Source organism: Eumetopias jubatus, unplaced genomic scaffold (genome assembly GCF_037043125.1).
Source record: "Eumetopias jubatus isolate StellerSeaLion01/CBP00866 unplaced genomic scaffold, mEumJub1_p1.0 scaffold_13, whole genome shotgun sequence".
Lineage (NCBI taxonomy): Eukaryota > Metazoa > Chordata > Mammalia > Carnivora > Otariidae > Eumetopias > Eumetopias jubatus.
This window is the reverse complement of record NW_028274819.1, coordinates 64,552,074-64,577,255: the sequence shown is the minus strand read 5'-3', so window position 1 is coordinate 64,577,255 and position 25,182 is coordinate 64,552,074. Positions and strand designations below refer to the sequence as shown.

Genomic DNA, 25,182 nt, shown 5'->3' with positions numbered 1-25,182 from the left:
TTTATATATTTATAAAATAACACATTTCATTACAGGAAAGTGGGAAATTTTTGAAAGTGTAAAAAAGAAATAAAAATCATTTATAATCCTACCCCACGAAGAGTTCTTATTGCAAGGTTTTCTCATTTCACACTACATTTAGCATCTTAGAACTCTAGCTCAGAATAAGTGGGAGCTGGTACAAATATGATTTACTTTTAGACTGGGGTTAAATTTTTCAGTCTTTAATTCCTTGCTAGCCCCCTTTCTGAGTACAGTTCAGCTAGTAGAACTGGTCTGGGAAAATCTCATAATGGGTAACATCAGGGCATGACTTGACCCCTTACAAAAATGTTTCTCTATTGATGATTCCATTTAATCATCCCAATGAAATCAAGGTGGAGAGTATGAAAATTATTTCCATCCTCTTCTTTTTTTTTTTGAAGATGGTGAAGAAATTTTACTTAACAAAACACTCCTAGAGCATGCCAGATGCTGTTCTAAGCCCTTTGATGTAGTGTTCCATGATTGTTTGCGTATAACACTCAGTGTTCCATTCAGTACATGCCCTCTTTAATACCCATCAACGGCCTAACCCATCCCCCCACCCCCCTTCCCTCTAGAACCTGCAGTTTGTTTTTCAGAGTCCATCGTCTCTCATGGTTGGTCTCCCCCTCCGATTTCCCCCCCTTCATTTTTCCCTTCTGCTATCTTCTTTTTTTTTTTCTTTAACATATAATGTATTATTTGTTTCAGAGGTACAGGTCTGTGATTCAACAGTCTTACACAATTCACAGCGCTCACCATAGCACATACCCTCCCCAATGTCTATCACCCAGCCACCCCATACCTCCCACCCCCCCACCACTCCAGCAACCCTCAGTTTGTTTCCTGAGATTAAGAATTCCTCATATCAGTGAGGTCATATGATACATGTCTTTCTCTGATTGACTTATTTCGCTCTGCATAATACCCTCCAGTTCCATCCACATCGTTGCAAATGGCACTATTTCATTCCTTTTGATGCCTGCATAATATTCCATTTTGTGTGTGTGTGTGTGTGTGTGTGTGTGTGTGTGTGTGTGTATATACACCACCTCTTCTTTATCCATTCATCTGTCGGTGGACATCTTGGCTCTTTCCATAGTTTGGCTATTGTGGACATTGCTGCTATAAACATTGGGGTGCATGTACCCCTTCAGATCACTACATTGGTATCTTTGGGGTAAATACCCAGTAGGGCAATTGCTGGGTCATATGGTAGCTCTATTTTCAACTTTTTGAGGAACTTCCATACTGTTTTCCAGAGTGGCTGCACCAGCTTGCATTCCCACCAACAGTGTAGGAGGGTTCCCTTTCTCCGCATCCCTGCCAACATCTGTCATTTCCTGACTTGTTAATTTTAGCCATTCTGACTGGTGTGAGGTGGTATCTCATTGAGGTTTTGATTTGGATTTCCATGATGCTGAGCAATGTTAAGCACTTTTTCATGTGTCTGTGAACTGTTGGGACGTCATCAAGGTAAAAAGCTTTTGCACAGCAAAAGAAACAGTCAACAAAGCCAAAAGACAACTGACAGAATAGGAGAAGGTATTTGCAAATGACATATCAGATAAAGGGCTAATATCCAAAATCTATAAAGAACTTATTAAACTCAACACCCAAAGAACAGATGATCCAATCAAGAAATGGTCAGAAGACAAGAACAGACATTTTTCCAAAGAAGACATCCGAATGGCCTACAATGAACTCATTTAAACCGCATTACAACCCTTTAAGAGATGTTATATTATTATGCCCATTTTACAAATCAGGAGGTTGAGGCATAGAGGGGTTAATTAAATTGCCTGAAATTGCCCAACTAGTAAGTGGCAGAACCAGGATTTGAATCCAGGCTACAGAATTCATACTCTTTTTTTTTTCTTTTTCTTATTTTTAATTAAGGGAGGAGAAAGGGGGAGGAGGGAGGGACAGCCGGAGAGGGAGAGAAAGAATCTTAAGCAGCTCCACACCCAGCACAGAGCCTGACATGGGGCTCCATCTCATGACCCTGAGATCATGACCTGAACCAAAATCAAGAGTTGGATGTTTAGGGATGCCTGGGTGGCTCAGTCAGTTAAGCATCTGCCTTTGGCTCAGGTCATGATCCCAGGGTCCTGGGATAGAGTCCTGCATCGGGCTCCCTGCTCAGTGGGGAAACTGCTTCTCCCTCTGCCTGCTGCTCCTCCCCCTGCTCATTCTCTCTCTCTCTCTCATTCTGACAAATAAATAAATAAAATCTTAAAAACAAAAGGAACTAGATGCTTGACCAACTGAGCCACCCAGACACCCCAACAGAATTGGTACTCTCAACTTATATTCAATCCTTCCTGCCCAAGTTACAAAAATAAGACTTGACACAATTTAAATGAGTAAGCATTGTTTTGGCAGTATCTGTGTGCCAAGCACTGTCATTGGGTCACTGAAGCCCAACTGGAGTCACATGCTTGTGGGACTAAACATGTGACAAAGGCACAGCCACATTGTGATTAGATTAATGGGGGCTCTTTGTAACTAAAGGTACTATCCCTGTCAGCTTGGGCTGTCATCACAAAATACCATAGACTGGGTGTTTTAACAACAGACATCCATCTTTCAGAGTTCTGAAGGGCTAGAGAGTCCAAATTCAAGGCACTGGTCATTTGAGTTCCCAGTGAGGGCCCTCTTCCTGGTTCATGGATAGCTTTCTTGCTGTACCCTCACATGGTTGAAAGAGAGATCATTTCTCATGCTTCTTCTTATAAGGACACTAATCCCATTCATGAGGGCCAAACATTCAGTCCATAGTGGGGGTCAAGGGATGTGAAAGACAGCAGATAGAGGGATGAATTCCATCTGATGATAGCACCAACCACGTATGGTGCCAAGTGCTTTCAAATACACAATTTCATTTCATCTTCACAAAAGCCTCATAAGGAAACTGACGGTCCAAGAAGTCAAGTAACTTGCCTGAGGATGCACAACCAGCCACTGGCTGAACCCAAGTCTCTCTGATGGCAAGACCACATGGCTTTCCACTATACCAAGAGTATACTAGAATTGTCAATTAGGAGTTCTTAATATATAGCAGACACTGGGCTAAACAATTTTTGTATTATCTTATTTAACATTCACTGTAATTTTCTGAAGTCTATGTCAATACTCGAAGTTTACCAACATAAATCCTGAGATCCTAAAAGGCTGAATGAACTGCCCTAAGTCACAGAGCCAACAAGTGGCCGATGCAGGATTCAAACAAGTCTGGGTTTGCAAAACCTGGCCTCTTAGCATAGAATCACTGTTTCCTGAGACTATGTAGTTTTTGTGAGTGACCAGGATATGATTTGTTCCACAGTCTTTTAATCTGAGTCTTTATTCATTGCCCCATAGTGATGGTCACCTGGGCTCTCAGATGACAGGTTTGTAGCTAGCATTGCATTAAGGTTTACTCACCTAACCTTCACAGAGAGCTTGTGGCCAGTCACATGGATGGCATTTTCATCCTTGTAGAGCATGGGCACAGGAATACCCAGCACCAAATGATGCTCCCACCATCCAGTGCTCCAAGCCTGACCTCATTATGTGTTTGGCCAGGACCTGAAAATGCCAGATGGGGAATGGGTGAGAGGGTAGAGGGAGACAGTTGGACTCATTGAAGCATAACCATTTGGTACTCCCTGGAGATGCTAGTTGTCAGAAGTGATTGCTCAGATTTTGCCATCCAGTTTACATTTTCAGTATTTTGGTCAGTGACCAAACTAGGGTGGAGAGGATTATTTCTGCTTAAACAATCTAATTAATTGCTTGCCTCTTGAGTGTGAGAGAAGTAAGGCAGTACTTCTCATTTCGATTCAGTCTTTCTATACAGGTGGCCCACCATTTCCTTAGGTAAAGCTTTAATATCATCTACTTCTGCCAAAGGAGTCTTACTTAGTAACATAATTAGAGAAGGTGATGCTAAACTTGATGTAAATTCTTACCAAGTGAAAAAGTCATGAGTTGGTAAGTAATTTTTTATTAAAAGCACTGTTTGAGGGTAAGTCACTTAACTCTTGAGCCTCAATTTTCACATCCAGGCCCACAACACTCCTTGAGGGTTTATTCATGCATTCGTTCATTCATTTGTTCATTTATTCAACAAAGATTCATTAAGCATCTACTATATGCCCAGCTCCATCTTAAGTCCTGGATTGTTGTGCGGTTATGGATAATATAGGCAAAGTGCTTAGTACAACATCAAATACCTTGTACATACTCAAATAATGGGTATTTTCCTTTCTTCGTATTTGAGTTTTTAGTGCTTGAAAGAACACACCATTATTTAGAGCCCTATTTCCCAGCCCTACCTCTCATTTGAGCAATAAATTATCCACCTGCATCCCAAGAAGCAAGAGAGGAAGGGGCTGAGGTAGGTAGGAGAAAACATAAGCCATAGCCACCTACCACTGAGAGAGGGAATCAACATGGGCCTCCGTGATGGGAAAGCAAAACTATGATGGGGTTACAGTGAATACAAAAAGACTGCCAAGAAGAGAAATTAATTCAATATTTATGATATAATTCAATATTTATAGTGTTGCATATAGTCATTTAGCTAACCTAAATTTCAGTATTAAAATTTATTATAAATTTTAAAGCCCAGGGGTTCGTGGGTGGCTCAGTCTGTTAAGCGTCTGACTCTTGATTTCAGCTCAGGTCATGATGTCAGGGTCATGAGATCAAGTCCTGCGTTGGGCTCCACACCAGATGTGGAGTCTGCTTAGGATTCTCTCTCTCTTCCTCTCCCTCTGTCCCTCTACACTCTCCCCAGTTCTCACATTCTTAAAAAAATTTTTTTAAAGCCCAGCCTATTATGGTATGGTGTTATGTAAGTGATTATATACTTGCATTTGGTTATGGTTTATTTAATTCAGGACATTTGGGATATGGGGATGCAATGGAGAAGGTTGGTTATCATTTGTGAAAAACTTAATGCAGATATCTGAAGAACTGTATTGGCCCTAAAACTGTGTATAACTCATCCAAAATCTTATTTGTGTTGAGAATTCCCATTGCAGAAGAGAGACGAGGAAGATCCTGAATGCTATTTCCCAAGCTGAGTAGATGTGAACAAACACTCAAGTTAGCTTTTAGCAGATGTGTGTTCAGGCCCTGTTTCTACCACTTTTTAAACTTGGCAAGTTTCAAGTCTCAGCTTTCCCAGCCATAAAATGGGGTCAATAATACCTACATCATTTGGTTATTGTGAGAACCAAATGAGAGGCTATAAATGTAAAGGAATTTTTCAATAATAATTTTATGTTAAAACTTCAGCCAACACTTATATTATCATCATTCTCATTAATGAAACGTCCAACCCCAAGAGAAAGCAAAACTTTCCAACTTCCTTCATGAATGAGCCAAAACCATGCCACCTACAGTAACATTTTAAAAATTGTGGGTTTTTTTTCTAGTGCCTGTTTGAAGATTAATAAACCATAGCAAATAATAGGGGTGTGTGTGTGTGTGTGTGTGTGTGTGTGTGTGTGTGTGTGTGTGTGTATCCATCGGACTTAACATTCTTTGAAACCCTCTTAAGATTTAAGCGATGAATCACTAAAGATAGCCTAATAGGGACATTTCTTAAGAAATCTGAAAAGGGTGAGCTTGGAAACCAGGGGGTAAAAATTAGAATGCTCTGTCCAAATAGTTAGAATCCTGACTTCAGCCTAGTATATGTTTGGAGCCCTGTGAGTTCTGTGGTTCGTGCAGAATTTTTTGCATAGCCTAATCAAATAAACATGGATCCTCTGCCTGTCATTTTGGCATCATCTAATGTACTAGTGTTTCCCATAATTATCCTGGTTAATGAAAAGAAGCCAGGATAAAGTCAGGGCCAGAACAGTTTTAGAAGGATCCAAAGAGATGAATATGAATTAACATTTGCACTTGGATTAAAACCAAGAAAAGGTGAAGTTGCTCAGAACAGGCATTTTCTGAGTGAGCATCTTTCCACTTGGCAGCTTACCTTTTCTGAAGTCTTCCTTGTGCTCTTCCCAACTGTTGTATGTAGGAACTCTCAGTGGAACATATTGCTTTAATATCTGAGGTTAGATATGAAAATTTTTGTTCAGCTGTTTCCACTCAAATATTCTCCTCTCGCACTGAAATATATTCTGAAACTGTTTCTGTAACTATAGAAACCCCGATCTGCACTGTGTTTCAACAGGGAACACAAAAGAGCTCTCAGTTAAAAAGCAATATGTTGTTAATTATTGATCTATGAATAGCTTAGATTTTATAAACCATTAATTTCTGTAGATTCGGGGTTTTTCTTCTCTCTTTCTTTTCTTTCCCCATTTTTGAAATTAGAGTTGGCCATATTTAAACAAACAGTCAAGTCAAAACAACTCATGGAAGATTATTTGAGTTCATAGTGGTTTATTGAGGACTTGCTGCAGGATGCTGCAGAGTGACATGTGGGTTTGCCCTCAAGGAACATACAGCTTTATATGTGCTCTGGGAAAACAAACACAAGGAAATGAGACAATACCAACATGAAGATACAAATAAGTACTGTCGTGTCATAAAGGAAGGAGTGATCATGTCTAACCGGAGAGGCTCAAACAAACAAACAAACAAAAAAAAAAAAAACAAGGAGATACTTAACTTCTCTTTACCTCTTTTTTAACCGCTTCCTTCGAAGAGGCACAAGTCTTACCAATTTTACTTTACTACTGTTTCTCAAACCCTTTCCTTCCTTCCACCTCATTATCATTTCTCGCCTGGATTGTGACAATGACTTCTCAACAGGCCTCCTGCTTTCCACTGTCCCTTCTCTCCTCCAGCCTATCTTCCTCCTCTGCCAGCGTCTTTTATTCTATGTTCCTCATAACTCATGAGGACTCCTCAAGGAAGAAGCCTGAGTCCGTAGTGTGGATGGATATCTTTTATAAGGAGGTCCCACCACCTCACTGTCTCACATCCCATCCTGTATATACCCTATACCAGAATCTTCCCACAATCTTTAGCTTGCTTATATCCTAGGGTCATGGTATGTGTCATTGCTCATGAACTTCCCTGAAGTTCTCCCTGGACTTTTCCTGGTGACAAGTTCTTTCTTGTCCTTCAAGTTTCACATAAATTGATACCTCCTCCAAGAAGCTCACCCCAATGCTTTCTATCCCTCCTTCTCACCCTTCAGTGAGATAGATGCCTCCTCTATCCCTCCTTCTCCCCCCCCGCCCCCCGCGCGTTGCTGTCAACAGTCTTACCGTGCAGCATTATCAGTCTCTTTATGTCTTTGTTCCTACCAGGAGCACATTCCTGGGTGTTTATTGCAATCATGCTTTTTAATTTTTTTTCTTTGTTCCCCAGCTCCTTGCTTGATACATGGTAGGCACTCGATGAGTGTTTGATGAATGAATGAAGTGTCAGGTACAATGATGAAATCTGCAGAGATGACAGGAGAACAGCACTGGGGAAAAGGAAAAAATTCAAGATTACCTATAACATATTTGGTTTTGAGGTGAAGGCAGATACCCTTGTGTTTCTAAAGGGAAGGGAAGAAAAAGGAAACCAAAAGAAAAGAGTAGGAGAGATGATGTGTGCAGAGGGGAGGAGAGGAGAAGAAAGAAGTTTATTTAGTCTTCACTTTAGGTGTTCATCTCTGTGGATTGTGATTTCTTTTAATAGATTTTTGGTTGATTTATTCAGGCATTTAAGTAACAAATATTAGTTTTTCTCCCTATTTGTTTCTTCCAATCACTGTGACTCTCAGTACATAGCACACAGAAGTTTCAAGGGATGTGTTAGCCTCTTAGAGACAATATACCAAGAAGTTTTTTTACCAAACAAAGGAATGGGAATTCTTTAGAACACATTGTATTTGCGCTATAGGATATGAAGAGGTATTCTTTATTTAGTAAGGAACTTACTCATAAATGCCTTGCCATGCGATCAGCTCTTTATTTTCCAATTTTCTTTAGGGTGGAAAGAAAGGAGCGTGCCCGGTTGAAGACAGTGAAGTTTAATGCAAAACCTGGAGTGATTGATTCAAAAGGGGTAGGTACAAAATAATCAAAATATTAAGTTCTCTCGGCTGCCATGGGTTTAACTATAATTAACATTTAGGCTTCCAGTAGCAAGGAAATTATGGAGCTACCAGACAGTAGAGTACTATTATAAGTGTACTGCTGAAAGTAATCATGTATTATCTGATGAAGTAGATGTGTAGTAAATATATTAAATACTGGGGCTAAAGCTGACAGTGGTCCATGGAAATGATGTGTTGATGAAGGTGATGTAGTGATTACACTGAAGAAGAAAAAGATAGTTTAGTGTTTTCACTTCTTTAATTTTTTTCTTTTGAATTAAAAGTTCAAAAGGATGGATTTCATAAAAGATACCTATCTGCTCTTCACAAATATGTGTAGTCTATTACGTATTATAAAGCTAAGACAGTGGTCATGGAAATATATATATCTGGATCATCTCAGTGAATACATGGATTGTTGTGACAGACATAGAAGAGAATTAACAAGTGAAATTGAATCACCAAAATTAAAGTATTATGTACACATGTATCTATTTTAATAACAGCTTTAACAAGATAAAATTCACATACCATACAATTCACTAATTTAAAGTATACCATCCAGAGGTGTTTAGTATATTTAGTTAGACAGCCATCCCTACAATCAGTTTGAGAACATTTGCTCACCCCATGAAACCCTGTAGCCGTCACTTCCCATTGCTCCCCGACCTCACCCCCACCTTCAACCCTGCCCAGTCCTACGCAACTACTAATCTATTTTGCCTATAGATTTGCCTATTCTGGATATTTTATATAAATGGAATTATATACTATGTGGTCTTTTGTGTCTGCTCCTTTCACTTCACATAATGTTCTCATGCACAGATATTGTGGCATATATAAGTACTTTCTTTCTTTTCCTTGCCAAATAATATCCCATTGTAAGGATACATCTCATTTAATTTATCCATTTATCATCAGTTGATGGGCATCTGGGTTCTTTCCACTCTTTGGCTATTATGGATAATGCTGCAGTGAACATTTGTATATACATTTTTGTATGGAGTGTTCTTACTTCCACTGGGTGTATACGTAGGAGTAGAATTTCTGGGTCTTATGATAACTCTATGTTTAATGTTTTGAGGAACTTCCAGACTGTTTTTCCAAGGTGGTTGTACTTGTTTATATTCCCACCATCAGTGTATGAGGGCTCCAATGTCTCTACATTCTCACCAACACTTGTTATTATATGTCTTTCTGCTTATTTGGTCTGAAGTGGTATCTCATTATATTTGCAATTTGCATTCCCCTAATGACTATTGGTGTTGAGCATTTTTTCATGGGTTAATTTGCCATTTCTATACCCTCTTTGTAGAAATGTCTATTCAGATCATTTGTTCATTTTTAAATTGGGCTTTTTTGTTGTTGTTGAGTTGTAGAAATTCTTTATATATTCTGGAAATCAATCTCATCAAATGTATGCTTTCCAATTATTTCCTCTCATTCTGTAGGTTGTCTTTTTACTCTCTTGCTAGTGTTCCTTTGTGCACAAAAGTTTTTAATTTTGATAAAGTCCAATTTACCTATTTTTTCTTTTGTTACTTGTGTTTTTGGTATCATATAAAAGACACCATTACCTAATCCAAGGTCATGGGATTAAGGATGATATGAGGTAGGGTTCCAATTTCTTCTTTTCTTTACGTGTGGATTGTCTTTTCAGTTTCATTTTTGTTTTGTTCATTTCAAGTATATAGAAATGTAATTAGCTTATATATCAATCATATCCTCCTACCTTGCTGAACCTGTTTATTAGTTCTGATAAATTTTTTTGGTAAATTCCTTAGCACTTTCTACATACAAGGTCATCATGTGTGAAAAGAGAGTTTTATTTCTTTCTTTTCAATCTGGATGACTTTTATTTCTTTGTCATGCCTGATTGCCCTGGCTAGAACCTCCGGATCAATATTGGATAGAAGTGGCAAGGGCAGCCATCCTTGCCTTGTTGCTGACCTTAAGGGGAAAGCATTCGCTCTTTTGCCATTAAGTATGATGTCAGCTGTGGCTTGTGCAGCTTTTAAAATCTATTTTTAAGTGATAAAACAAGTCTCTCATTGCTGTACTGTAAAATACTGCCCCCTACCTACCCTTCTTTCTTCCTATGCTCTTTTTCTTCATCTCCTTTCCTTTTTCTTTCTGTCCTAACAATTCTGGCTTGTGAGCATCACACAGAACCTCAGGTTATGGTCAACAGATGTTACCATGAAAAACAAAAAGAAGAAAGGCTATCATTTCTTAGGACTTTTGAGCCCAAATCACAACACTGCCCCTCATATTTTGAAGTAGAAGTGTCACAGGGTGGCCCAATCATTGACACATCATTTACTTTACCCTAAAACATTCGGGTGAAACAGGAATTTATTTAAACATAAGGTGTCCCTCTTAAAAAAAAAATGAGGGTATGTGTCATCATGTATGGAGTCCTTTCAAATAAATACTATTTACAAACAAGAGAGCAGGATTTTTCACTCCTTCTTAGTGAGAATTTAAGGATAGAGCTCCTCTTTGTTTCATATATATAGTTGAATATATATCAGAGAATTTTTGTTGAATACCTACTATATGCCAGACACAGGGCTAGAACTTGTGAAAGATGCAAAGTGTAACAAAGGCCCTTCTCTTCAAGAGCTTATAACATCTATGAGAGCTCAGATGTCTTTTTGATAAGGCTAAGACATGTGTATTAGGCTTTTTAATCATATTGTCAAATACTATTAGGTAATGCCAAAAAACAGAATATAAATTCTAGAACTTAAATGACTACTGAAGGAGGACCAGTGACCATGTGGAAAGGGAAACCCTGGACCAACAGTCATGAGGGTCAAGTAACTTGGGTTCTAGTTTGAGTTCACTATTAAGTCACCACTGCTCTTTGGGCCTCATTGGCAAAATAATAGCTTTGAACTATATCCAGGATGTCAGGCAAGTTTCACTTCCTATATGGTGGATTGATCATGATTATGGATTGATAGTTTCTTGTGGATTGATAATTTCTACCTGAAATATTTTGTTGAAAATTATTCTGAGACCATGTATGACCTCAGCAGGAGAAAAAAAACTGCCATGATTGACTATTCATCCCTAGCACAACATTGAGAATTGTTCTCTGTTTGAAGTCCGTAGGTTCAATGATTTTTAAGATGCCTTCCAACAGTAATTCTCCATGAGCCTGTGAGTTAAGAAATAATAGATCAAAGTTTTCCAAATCCCCATGAGAACAATACATCAATGAGAAGACTCTTGACCAAGGTAGAAAGTAAAAGATGATTAAGAGAAAGTCTGCTGAAGAAAGAGAGAGACCCACTATGGGGAGAGCTGAGAAGTTGGGTCAGGAAAAGCCAGTCACCTTGAGCCAAGGACACGGACTACAGAACTTAGTTATTGTCACAAAAGCCTCAGTCTGGGACCTAGGGATAAACTCAACATAAACTGAGGAAGAAGGGGCATATGGATGGCTCTGTCAGTTAAGCGTCTGCCTTCTACTCAGGGTCCTGCGATCGAGCCCTGCATCGGGCTTCCTGCTCAGCAGGGAGCCTGCTTCTCCCTCTCCCTCTGCCACTCTCCCTGCTTGTGCTCTCTCTCTCTCTCTCTCTCTCAATAAATAAATAAAATCTTTAAAAAAAACTGAAGAAGAAAACTACTTGGAATGAGAAAGAGAAGGGGATATTTGAAAGGACCCTGTCATTAGCTGGCATTTACACATTGTGAAACATGAGTTCAAAGGGAGGCCATGGTTGCTGCCCTGGAGAAGCTTAAAATCAGTTCATATGGATAAAGCAGGTTGTGGCAATGGCCTTAATAGAAATATGTATAAGAGCTATGAGAATTCAAATTAATGGGTATAGGAATGGCCAGAGAGCACTTCATAGAAGAACTTAGACTTTGATTGACTTATCTGTGCTTGAGTTATTTTTCTAGAACTATCCATTGATTTAAAAATACTGAATGCTGTGAAACAGCAGGTATTGTGCTAGGTGTGTTGTAGGACAGCAAAGTAAAAAGTACAGCCTGTTTAATTAAAAAGGCAAGGTCTCTCATTTCAAGGAGCTCACAAAGAGAAATATAAGAAAGCTGGCAATACAGTATCACTGATGATTCTCAGAAATTTAAGGAATTAACAGTCCTTATTTGAAGTATCTGGAGACTGTGCCTCAAGAAGATGAGCTAGTTTACCTAAGATCACACAGCTAACAGGTACAAGTGTCAGATTTGCATTCAGAACATTTTGATAGCAGAATGTCCATTTCTTCACACTATATTTTTTTGGAAGTCAGGAGAAGGACAGTTACTAATCATGCCTTGGGTAAGAGAGAAAGCTTCCAAAAGAAGGTGGTACTCAAACAAGATTTTGAAGTCTGAGTAGGAGTGTGCCACACATAGAATACAGCATGAACATGAAGGTGGAAAATGTAGGCATGTTAGAGTGAGGCCAAGCAGATCAGGGACACCAGATGGATGGTGTGGTTGGTGTAGTGGTAGGTGTGGCAAATGGGGCTGACCAGGAAGGTCTGGAAGGTCAGGCAGCTTGTATGGAAAGCCTGGTTTGAGCGGGAAGCTCACTGAATTTGGAGAACATCCAGGAAGAAATCAGAGGCTCTCTACTGAAAGTGCTCATTTGCTACAAATGAAGTGCCCAGGCTTTCAGTCCACTCTGTGTGCCTGCACAAAGTTTGTGTCTACACATGCAAAGACAAGTGGACAATTGTGTCAGTAACCCACATCATTCCAGCCTACCCAGACCCCTAAGCTCAAAGTGGCCATCTGTTTGGATGGGTCTCCTTGAGAACTATCTCAGTTTCCCAGATCCCAATGCAGGCAGGCTTCCCTGAGAATGTCGGTTAAATTCCTAATGAGTCTCTACTCAAACTACCCTCTGTTGAAAACTTAATCACTCCCTTACTTTCTTTCATTGGTCTTCTTTTTTCATCAATTTCATAATCAGCCACTCTGTTATTTATTAAGACATTTAGGAAATAATATGATCTTCACAATCAAGCTGTTCTCCATTGAAAAATCAATGAGTATTTAGTGATTTATGCTAAATTTTGTTTCATTTTATTTAAAAATTCCTATAATTTAAGGAAGGGAATTATATATTTGAAAGAGTATCAATAGCCTTACTAAATGCCAGCCATGTGCAATGTGTAAGTGCCTCCTTTGCGCTGCAAATCCTTTCCAAAGTAAAGGAGGTTGTAAGTAAATAACTAGTGCTATTTCGTCACAGGCTGGCACAAAACAGAGATGAAGATGTTATTCCAATAGTAAGAATGTCCATTGCAAAAACGCAGCTCATGTAATCTTTTAATCACCACAACAAAATATGAAGGGAAATCACTTGTTCCCTTTTTACAGATTTAAAGAAACTAAGGTTGGGATGCCTAGCTCTCTCTCTCTCTCTCAAATAAATAAATAAATAAATAAATAAATAAATAAATAAAATCTTTAAAAAAAAAAAAAGGAAGGAAGGAAGAAACTAAGACAAAGAAATCTGAACCCATGTCTGACTGATTCCAAAGCCCATAATCTGTTTACTGTAGCATGTCCTCTTCCTAGTAAAACCATGTCACTTGGTACATTTTAAGAAAAATGAAGAAGTATACTGAATTGGGTTTATTAAGCTTTGTCAAAAACTGACTTGGACATAAGCTTAAATCCTGAAAGGCAGAAGCTGCTTTCCCAGATGATGTACATGTTTCTGGATGGGAACTTCTCACTTTGAGCTTGGGGCTGCACACTTCCTCTAATTGTGGCCTGCCAGAGGGACCAGTCTTGGCAAATGTGTTCATTCAGTCATTCAATAAACCTTTATTAGACGCCAGTACAAGCAGCTTGCCAGGCCATGTGGACCAAGCCGAATAAGAGATCGTCACTGCCGTGAAGAAGCAGGGATACTGGGGGAGAGAAGGAGTCCCCACAGGGAGCGAGTGATTAATACTAAACAAGAGGGACAAGAAACTTGCTCTGAAGTTCAGAGGAGGAGATTCTGGCTTGGAAACTGGGGGATTTTGAATTTGGGGGGAAGAGGGTGTGGGGAGACCTTAAAGGATTAGTAAAATTTGCAAAGGGGCAGACGGGGGGTAGGAATAGGATACAGGATACTTAGGAGGGAAAATATTGTTTACTTTCATTGTAAGCAGCAATTTATGAAGAGGAATAAAAGGACTCGGAAGTGGAAAGTTATACTCAAATCAGTTCTGGTGCCTTAAATTTTCTAGGAAACTTGGACTTTATCCTGTAGACAGAGAATTTTAATGGTTGAACCCAACCTAGTGATTTCCCCTGGGCTTGCACCCTGAATGTACTTGTGTTGCTGCCCAAATGTCAATCCCTGGCAAAGGTCCAGACTTATTCATCTTTGAGCTGCTAGCACCTAGCATCGTGTCCACCAGAAGCATTCTGTCTGCTCAGTCCTCCTTTCTTGGAGGAAAGGAAAGTGAATGATCAGAAGTAAATGTCCAAGAAATCAATCTGGGTAACTGTGGGAAGGACTGATTGGAGGGGAGAAAGACTGACAGGGGGAGATGTTTGAGAAAGCTTACTCCAGTATTCTGGGTGTGAGATTTTGAAAATCTGAACTTAAAACAATGGCAAAAGGAAAGAAAAAGGAAACAATTGCTAAAGAGATCAGAGAGGACTGTCATCCTTGGACATCTGACCTAGTGGTTCCTAATATTATTCTGTTTCCTTTTCCAAAGCCTCGAGCTCCCTTTAAGAGGGAATATTGACTGTGGGAGAGGGCATGGGACACAGGTGGAGCTATGGGGATAGGATCATGGCAGCCTCCCTGAATCAAATGGAGCTAGCACTGAGAAATCTCAGTTCTACTTCATACATTCTTGGAAGTTTCCCTATGACCACTGATTCCTACTATGTCATTTACAGATAAAGACACTGAGAATCATTTTTCTGGGAGACACAGAGAGTTGGTAGCAGAGCCTACCATTGTATCATTTATCAAAAAACTGACTTGGCAGTGTTTTGTTAGCAAGTAGGATTTATGTTTGCTTTACCAGGATGAGTTATAAGAATTGCTTTTGTAACAACTTCAAAGTGACATTTGAGTTTCAAGGGAAAGGTCATTACCGCCCTCAAAAGAAAGCTCCTTAATAGCACCAGTCTTTGGATGGCTGGAGCCCCATGAAGAGCTCAAATGTCCAAGAGTAAGTCAGAGATTTAGGGAAGGAGAGTGAAGGAACACCATATTGCCCCACTCCGTGGGGCATCAGAAAGGCAACATTTCTCCTCAAAGAAGCTACTGATTCCAGATCTGCTGTGTAGAATCAATTTCCAAAAGAAGGCAACCCTAGGAAGCAGGAGTCCATTTTGATAATGCAGGTGAGACATGAAGAAGGCCATCCTAGGACCATAGAGTAGCGATAGGGAGGAAAGAAGAGACCAGAAAATGGACCACCTACATCAACATTAGTTGAGACTCTCATTGAAAATGAACGTGCCCAGGCTCAACCCCCGTCCTTTGGAATCAGAACCTCTGGGGATGGGGATAAGAAAGCTACATTTTAACAAGCTACCCAAGGGTTTCTTTGAGCTTGCAGAAATTTGAGATATGAAATTTGAGATACGTAAGTGTAATGGAAAGCTTTGATATCAGACTGACCAACTTCTGCCAGAGTTATCATAATATGTCTAAGTTTCAATTACCTCATGTGTAAAACTGGAGATTATATTAAAAGATATAATATATATATAAAGTACCTAGAAATGTTAGTCTATCTCTTCCCCCTGCCCACCACTACCCACATGCACACATATCTCAAACTTGCCCCCTTTATAAGGCTAGAATGAGCAACCTCCTCAAAGTACTCTATTCCTTAGATTCTAACTCCCCTTTTGCACAGATGAGAGGAAGGAAGAGTTGTCACAACTTTGCCCTACACCCATCTGCATAATGGGTGTTTTTGACTCTGTGCTTGCTGACCTTGAAGTTAAGCAGGAAGGGGGAGGTGGCAGCACAACTGATCTCACTCAGTCCTCAAACTCCTGCCCCTGCCTCTGCCTGCAAGTCAGGAGTGTTTCTGAGTTTTCTGCTATATTGCGTAGCTACCTATGGGAAATTCTAGAACCCCTGCATTTCATTCAGTACACTGAATGAACATCTGTAAATTGCCTTATTGTCTACAGGGTTTTTTTTAAATAGGCATTGCTCATTTGTGTTTTACAAAAATCCTGTGAGGTATGTATTCTTAATATGCTCTTTTTTTCAATGAGAAAACTGAAGTTTAGAAAGGATACATAACTTACCCAAGCTCATAGAGCTAGTAAGTGACAGAGCTGGGCCCTGCATGATGTCATATTGGGTGAGGAAAATAGAGTAATGGATTCTTTAAGGCATTTTTTATGTATGAACTCATTCTAGATGTTATTAGCATAGCTAATTCTATCTATTCAATTAGTGATGCTACTAGGGCTGAAGTAATAGAAATAGGAGATGTATAATTTGTGGTTATATAAATAACAAGTATAGTTTCATCAGATGAGAACACTAAGCTTTTGTTAAGTTTTCTTCCCGCTATTAATTCAGAATGTTAAGTATTATTCAGAGAATTTGGCTCAAACCCATTTCTGCTTTAAAGTTAATCATGAATACATTCCGATTTACTACAGAGCTTCCTTTAACCTGACTCTTTAAGGCAAAAGGCCCGGAGTTGCACCTTAGAGCTTGCGTATTTCATTTTGCAGAAGTTTTTAACTCACCGAAAGCTAAAACATCAGTACTGAAAGATAAAGATGCAGGATTGACTACCCAGTCATCTGACTTCCTCACTATGGTGATTATAGCCAGACTCTTAGCAAGCAAAAACAGTATGTATTTCTTGCCTCTTTTCAACTGTGTACTGTTTACATGTGGGTAAATTGTTTTTTAATGACAGATCATGTAATGTCTGAAACATTTCAACATCAGCTTCTGCTTAATACCTAATTACTTTACTCTTTCATTAGAAAAAAAAAGGCTCTGAAATGTAACTGTCCTGGATCCTATATTTAGTTTTTCTAATGATGTGATCTGGAACCAGTAGTTTCTCTTTCTGACACTCTGATGTTTCAGCTATAATAATAAAATCTGAAGAGTAGATTGCAAGTTCCTTAAAGGCAAGGAATGTGACTTATTTAGGGCCTAAAATAGTTCGTGGCATTCAATCAATAATTATTAAGTTAAATAATGTGAGAATAAAGAAGATGATGTATTGAGAGAAAAGTTATGTAAATTAGAAGGTACAGCCCACATGGATTTTGCTGTGGCTTATAAATGGAGAACTGAACGATGTATTATTGCCTTTAAAGGAAGGTTCTCTCAATCTGAGTGTTATTTTCCTTTCACTTCAATAAATAGATTTTGAGTTTCCCCTACATACAGGATATTGCTCTGGCTATGGAGTGGGGACATGGATGAATAAGGCCCTACCTCTGTTGTCCCAGAGCGTCCCTTCTAGTGCATAGATACACACTTCGTTAGAAATCAGTACCAGTTTATGCAGGATACTAAAATAACCACTGAAGTGAACTGGAAACCAACCCAGGGCAGAATCAATAAAACTGTGACTAAAATAAACTTTAAAAAAAATGAAACCAATTTTAGACTGATTTCCAGGTTAAAAGCAGAAAGGTGGTTGTGATGGATCCACTCTTCAGGGATTAAGAAATTCTTCATGAATATTAATCAGTCCTCATATTGGCACAGCACTTTGGTACATTATCCATTTCACTGATGAGGAGGCAGGGGCTGGAGATATGAGTGGCCTGTCCACAGTTACACAGACAAGGGCTGTCTTTTGGAGGTACATGAATACCATTTCATTTATTCAGCAAAGGCTTGTAAGGGGTCTTTCATGTCCAGCATTGTGCTAAGGGCAGGGGAAAAACAAAGATGCATGAGGCTTTGGCCTTGCTCTTGGCAAACACTGAATGGCCTGGGAAAGATTTTGATTTCCTAGGAGTTGGCACTCTCCATACCTAATCTGCTCCTCTCAGTGGTCAAGAGACCCCATCCTGCAGTCCTGGCTATGCGAGTGGCCAAGTCATCGAGGCAGGCCAATATTCCTCTGTAAAATGGGATCAATAACAGGTGCAGTGAACTTGCTTCATTAAGATGTGAGATAAACTAGGGTGGCTCAGTCGGTCAAGCATCTGCCTTCGGCTCAGGTCATGATCCCAGGGTCCTGGGATTGAGTCCCACATCGGGCTCCCTACTCAGCAGGGAGCCCGTTTCTCCTTCTGCCTGCTGCTCTCCCTGCTTGTGTGTGCCCTCTCTCTCTCTCGCTCATAAATAAATAAATAAAACCTTTAATAAAAAAAAAAGGTGTGAGATAAACCAAACTGAAGAGACATAAAGGATATTAAGTCAAGCCAAAATTACACTTCTCGAGAAAAAAATCCCTGTGTGGCTTCTTCCTTATCTCTCTATCCATCAGCTGTCATAATGTAATAAGCACCATGAATCCATCAGCTCACGTGAAGGCATGAGACAATGAAAAGCATATGATGACTAAGGATTATGAGGTATGGCGTTCTGTGCACTTGAGGTCCATTGAGGGGAAAAAGGAAAATTAACTCTTTCCATGCAGCAAGGGCCATGGGTATGCATCGGTGACAATGGAGACGCTGTGGGAAACATCCTTTACTTGTTAGTAGTGGTAACATGTACTGCCGTTTCCAGAGTTCTGGGAAATGTGGGTGAAGTGAGAACTCTCCCTGTGGCTGTCTCAAATGTCTTACAAGTACGAATCAGTGTACCTGAGAGCCCATCTCACTTGAAAAGAAGCAAAAAGCTTGCAGATATGCTGTTTGCCTTTCATGTTTTGACAACTGTCTGAATATTTGTTACCACTTGCTGAAACTGGTGTTTGGGCTTTCTTGCTGTGAATGGTGATTTTCCCCAGAAGGCCTCAAGAAGCCACTGTTTCTCCCTGTAATTGGCTTGTACCCACCTGTCACGAAGAATTAACCCCTTAACGAATTTGGAGCACATGTCCCATGTGAATGACACAGCTGTCACTCCTCATTTGGGGAGAAGGTGTTCTGTGAGCACCTCCCAAGCCTAAACCTGCAGGTCCCCATAGAGGTGGAACCCTGGGAGCACAAGTTCAATAAATTACAGTCAGAAAATAGATGTGTTGGGGGCACCTGGCTGGCTCAGTGGGAAGAGCATGTGACTCCTGATGTTGGGGTCGTGAGTTCAAGCCCCACATTGGCTGTAGAGAGTACTTAAATAAAACACTTTAAAAGAAAAAAAGAAATACACCAATTTATGATTGCTACTAAGTGAGACCATGGTTTTGCTAAAGGTAAAGAGCTCTCCTTTCCCCCAGCTGATTCCCAAGAGCTGACTGAACTTCCGTGTTTACCCTCTTCTCAATAAAGGACAAAGTCGGGGCGCCTGGGTGGCTCAGTTGGTTGGGCGACTGCCTTCGGCTCAGGTCGTGATCCTGGAGTCCTGGGATCGAGTCCCACATCGGGCTCCCCGCTCAGCGGGGAGTCTGCTTCTCCCTCTGACCCTCTTCCCTCTCGTGCTCTCTGTCTCTCGTTCTCTCTCTCAAATAAATAAATAAAATCTTTAAAAAAAATAAATAAATAAAGGACAAAGTACACATTTGGTATATAAAGGATTTGACTTTGATCACTATTTCTAAAATGTGAAAACAATGTAACTATCATTTACTGAAAGTAGTTATAAACCAGGCATTTTGCTAAATACACTATCAGGACTTTTCTCATTTATTCCTGACAAAACCCTATTAGGGGAGGACTACATAGGAGCCTCTTTTAAGGAAAATAATCCAGGGCTGCCTGAGTGGCTCAGTCCATTAAGTGTCTGACTCTTGATTTCAGCTCAGGTCATGATCTCAGGGTCATGAGATTGAGCCTGGCATCAGATTCTGCACTCAGTGGGGAGTCTGCTTGAGATTCTCTCCCTCTGTCCCTCCCCCTGCACTCTCACTCTAAAAATAAATAAATAAATCTTAAATAAAATAAAATAAGAAAATAATCCTTCTGATCTCCCCTACTGTTGACTAAATTTTTTTATGATGATGCTTCCTAAATATATATAAACAAAATTGAGTACAAATACCATATGCTTATAGCTCTTATCATCTATCCTGTTAAAATAAATTTACAAATTAAATCCCATATATATTTAGTACTTCTATATTACAGCAACAAAATTCAAAATCACAATGTTCATGTAATTGGTGATGCTCCAGTAATACTAAATCTTCACCTGATATATAAACCTGGTAGCACCTGCTATAGTGGAAGTTTCTTTTGAATTGTAGGGACTGGGTGTTCAGTGAAGACTCAATTCCCACCCTGCTCTTTGTCTACGGGATGCCCAGTGCAAAACCAATGCAGAGGTCCCAGGCTGGCCCTCACTCCTAACCTTTTCCACCCCCATCTCAGACCCCTTAGGAGTTGCTGAATGAATGAGGAGCTCAGTTACCACACTACACGATGCCCTCTGTGGCTGAATCCAATCTCGACAATTTTCCTTGCCCGCCTCACCATGCAATGCTCAGCTGTAGTCCCATGGCACTGTCTGTGGAGGTGAGCCTGGAGCAGCACCTCTGTCTAGAACCCATCCAAAATGAATTATGCTATTTTTAATCTACCATGGGCTGAGAGATCCAAGGAATAAGGTTTCTTTTTTTCTTTTTTTCATTTCATAGTAGGATCTTCCCTGTGATGAAAATGCTTAACACTTTGATGAGTAGATTTTGCAACTTCTCTGTGAGCTGCAAAATTCTTCTTCTTTAAAATTTATAATCCACGTACTTGAAGTTGCTGATTCAGTGATAAAAGAATAGTTCTGAACTCTACATCTGATTTCTGTAGAAAAATTTATACTGGTCATTTATTGCTTGATCACTTCTTGAACAGAAGTAATCATCCAGTAGTACCATATGTAACTGAGGCGTTCACAGTGCAGGCCAGAGCTGCCTCTTGAGCATCTTTCCCACAATTTGTCTGAACCCCGCTTTCCCCTAAATCCTACACTCCATCCAGAAAACTTCGCAGGATTGGGGAAGAGGGGAGGAGAAAAGAGGTGGCTTTGCGCCCCCTATTGGACAACCCTTTCCTCTGCTTGAACTGAGCTTTGCTATTCTAGCTCCACCTGCAGTCTCCTACTCATTCTTTAAATCCCATTTAAAATGGTGCCCCTGAGCCTTCTCCAGCTTCCCCAGTGGCCCTCGCTCCCTCCTCAATGTCGGCTTGTATACACCTCCATCATAGCAATTATAACACAGTGTGGTAATGATTTGCTTAAACTGTGAGCCCCACATTTTGTGTTCCCAATGTTTAGTAGAGACATACTGCTGCAGAGGGGACACACCTGGAGGACAAAACACACCCCACATACCGTTCAGCAAGAGCCAGCCCGAGAAAGTGAGCTTTTGCAATTCTTTTTCCCACAGGGGGTGCCTTTTTCTACTTTGCACCAGACACTTTTGCCTTTGGAACCCTGAATATAATGTTTGGCAAAAACAATAAATGCTTATAGAACAAAAAATAATTACCATTTGTTGAACACTTACCATGGCTAAGCCCATACATGCCTGGTTGCATTTAGAACTACAATAGCCCATGATGGAGGAGGTATTAGTATCCCACTCCTTTGGAGTCTTCAAGTAATGGATATTGCTGTCAAATGGTTATCTCCTAGTAGGATGTGCACTCTTCATCCCCAGCAATGAGAATGGATAAGGAGTAATAATGTTATTAGATGCAATTTCCTGGCACTGTGCTGTGTGATGCAAATACATTTTCTCACAAGTGGAACACAAATGTTATGTGAATGGCATGTGCAAACAAGGTGCAAAAAAATCTTCTTGAACCAGGACAGAGGCAGGAAGAATAAGAAAAAGTGACAGAAACTCACAAGGAAGGAATCAAGGATGATTGCAGAGTTTCTGGTGGCTGCTGAGGGGAAAAATCCTCCCTAGGCACAAGAAGCATTCTCTTTGGCTTTAAAGTGACCAACAGTTACAGTGATGGACTCACCCTGAGATCCCTGGTGTCTCCTATAGAAATAACAATTAACCTGCTGGGCTGCGTCAGCTAACAGGATTAGGAAGGGTGTGTGTGTGTGTGTGTGTGTGTGTGTGTGTGTAAAAGAGAAAGGGAGGGAAGGGGATAGAGTGTTCTTAAATGAAGTGTTGGGGGTTGTGAAGGTGTTTTTATTCCCTTAAGGTGTGTGTGTGTTTTCATGGTTTTTATCTGCACACTCTAAAATCTTAGAGATGTTCAGATCCCTGCCAAGTGAAAATCTGCACTTTTATCAGCTACTATTTGAAGTTTGGCAAGCAATGTTCAATTTTTCTTTCTCCAAAAAATGAACTATGGCAAAATCTTTGGGCTACTCATATCTCTCACATTAGAACTAAGATATCCTCCCCTCATGAGCTCTATGTGTCTTAGAAAACACAATCCCCTGGCATATAGCATTTGAAGAGCTCCTCCAAGGAAATGTGTAAATAGAAGGCTCAGCATGGGCTGAACAACAATGTCCCAGACAGAAACAACTCTCCATTCACCTGCTACACCACTGAATTCCCAGTGAGGGTTCTAACCCCTGTGACGCGTCCTGCTAAAATGGGGCTATTGGCTGAGGGCCCAGCAGTTTCAACTGTAATGGATTTGCCTTCATTTGTGAGTTACCCCACCTTCCAGAAGCAAGCAAGAGGTGAAAATTACTCAATCAGGAACAACTTTACAAAGAATACTATTTATTATTGTGCTTTACGTATTGGTTTGCCTGTAATTCCTCCTGACACACGGGCGCTGCAAGTGACGTCTTGTGCTCTGGGTCTGCCGTTGACATCGGATCATGGGAGACAAAGAGTAAACTGTCAGCTCCCGAAACTGAGTCATTATCCAAGAGGGTGAAGCTGGAAACATCCAGCTAAAGGAGGGAAGGAAAGGGTGGAATGGTCAGAGGGAGGAGGAAACATCTTCGCAGCATAAAGGACTTTTGAGGTCATTAATTTATCTCCCTGACTGACAGAAGAGGAAGCTGATGCTCAGGGAGGGAACATGACCTTCCTAAGCTCAGGTAGGCAGGAGAAGCTGGGCCAGGAGTCTCTCCTCTGAGTTTCCATAGCATGCATAGCATGAATATCTGCCTCTTGCCCAGCACTAGACAGTAAGCCCCACAAGCAAAGCAAGTTACCTCTCTGAGCCTCATGAGTTACCTACCGGTGGTGATGATGATGATGATGATGATGATGATGGCATGAAGTAGACATTATTATTAAATTTATGACACAGACAAGGACAATAATCTTAGAAAGGTTAAATACCTACCCCCAAGGACACACAACCAGTGAATTGACTCAAACTTGTTAATAAGGAAGATTCTCAAAAAGAAAAAAAAAAAGTGTGTCTAGCAGAGAAGCAGTGTGCCTGGGCCTGTCTGACCCCAGGACTGAGCTCTTACCTCTTCCCTGGGCATAATCATCACTTAATAAATACCTGGGAGGATATACAGGTACTGGCCTCACCCTGTAACATGACGTGCCTCCATTTGGACCAAGATTGTGAATGAAGTCACTGGTCCATCCCTTCCTGCCTGCAATACAACATAGCACAACTCCCCTGCCACAGACACCTAGCTGTCAACCAATTCTTCCCTCTACCAACACTGCTTAGGCAAACTAGTCTGTACTCAGCCCTGGACAAGTACAAACAGAAAACAAAATAATAGTGAAGCTTGGGTTTCGGAGTCTGAGAGAGCTGAGTTTGAATCTGCTTCTACCACTTACCAATGAGGCAAATGACGTCCCCTTTCTCATTTGTATACATGTAATAATATAGACAGAAGGGTGTGTGTGTGTGTGTGTGTGTGTGTGTGTGTGTGATGGAATTGTGGGGAGGGTTCAATGACATTATTAGTACAAAATGGTTAATAAGACATATACTAACAGTGGCCAGAGAAAGAGCTCAACAATTATTTGCCACTATTAATATTATCGATGAGTTTACATTCAAATTGGAGAACAGATACACTTTGAGTTATCAGAGACAGTCAAGAACCCTGCCTAACTTCTTTGGCTGATTGAATAACCTTGCTCTCTTTCTCCCTCTTCCACTTAGTGAGCAATGACCTATCCTTCACTATCCAGTTGACATTCACCTCCTGCTCCCCTCCACAGTGAAAGTTATCCTGCCTTCCTCATGCCTCTCTAGTACCTTGCGCACACTGTCACAGCATACTAGTTACTTAAGAATCTCTCTGTCACTGAATTGCAAGGTCCTTTGGAGTTTATTACACCTCCAGCGCCTAGCACAGTGCCTGGCTTATACTTATGCTCAGCATATATTTGGTGCATGAATAAATGGAAGTAACTGCATAGAATAGAGGAGCCTGGAGTAGTTAGGAGAGCCTTCTGTCAGAAAGTGGTCCATAAGGGACGAGTAGCTTCAGAAGTGCTCAGACAGGCAGTAATGGGAACAAGGGGAAAGAGAGTATTTTGTCACTTTCTTTTTCTTTAAGATTTTCTTTCTTTCTTTCTCTTTCTTTCTTTCTTTCTTTCTTTCTTTCTTTCTTTGAAAGAGAGAGAGTACATGCATGTGTACAGGGGTGAGGGGCAGAGGGAGAGAGAGAATCTCAAGCAGACTCCCTGCTAAGTGGGGACCCCAATGCGGGACTCGATCCCACAACCCTGAGATCATGACCTGAGCTGAAATTGAGTCAGACGTCCAGCCGGCTGAGCCACCCAGACACCCCAACCTTTTGTTACTTTCCATTGGTATAAATCAATGTATGGATTTCAGTAAGGGTCTTCTCACCCAGGTAGGGTAAATCAGCCTATAGCTTCCCTGCTAGCCTCATGGGATCACATCACCTTCAGCGTGAATGTATAAGACCAGCCAATAAAGAGGAGAGGAGCCCTTGGGGAAATTGCAGAAGAACTGGCATTCCTGAGAATGAAGAAATGAAATGAGGAGTGCTGTACTCCCTGCAAGTGAACATAGTACTTCATACTACTACACAGCATTCACTATTCTCATAGCCCCTCATGGAGCCTTCACGGAAATCTCATTGCTTGAACCATTTGAAAAGAATAAAGCAGCAGAGATTATGTTTCAGAAATAAAGTATAA

General features: G+C 40.5%; 1 protein-coding gene across 10 annotated transcripts in view; it reads left to right on the top strand.

The window, feature by feature from the left end:
• Nucleotides 1-25,182, top strand: part of DLG2 (discs large MAGUK scaffold protein 2) — a 1,243,318-nt gene that overhangs the window by 1,178,856 nt on the left and 39,280 nt on the right. For all 10 annotated transcript variants that reach the window (XM_028126804.1, XM_088018006.1, XM_088018004.1 and 7 more), the window contains one exon: nt 7,965-8,040. In XM_028126804.1, coding sequence (XP_027982605.1) covers nt 7,965-8,040 — 76 coding nt within the window. The remainder of the gene's footprint in view (nt 1-7,964; nt 8,041-25,182) is intronic.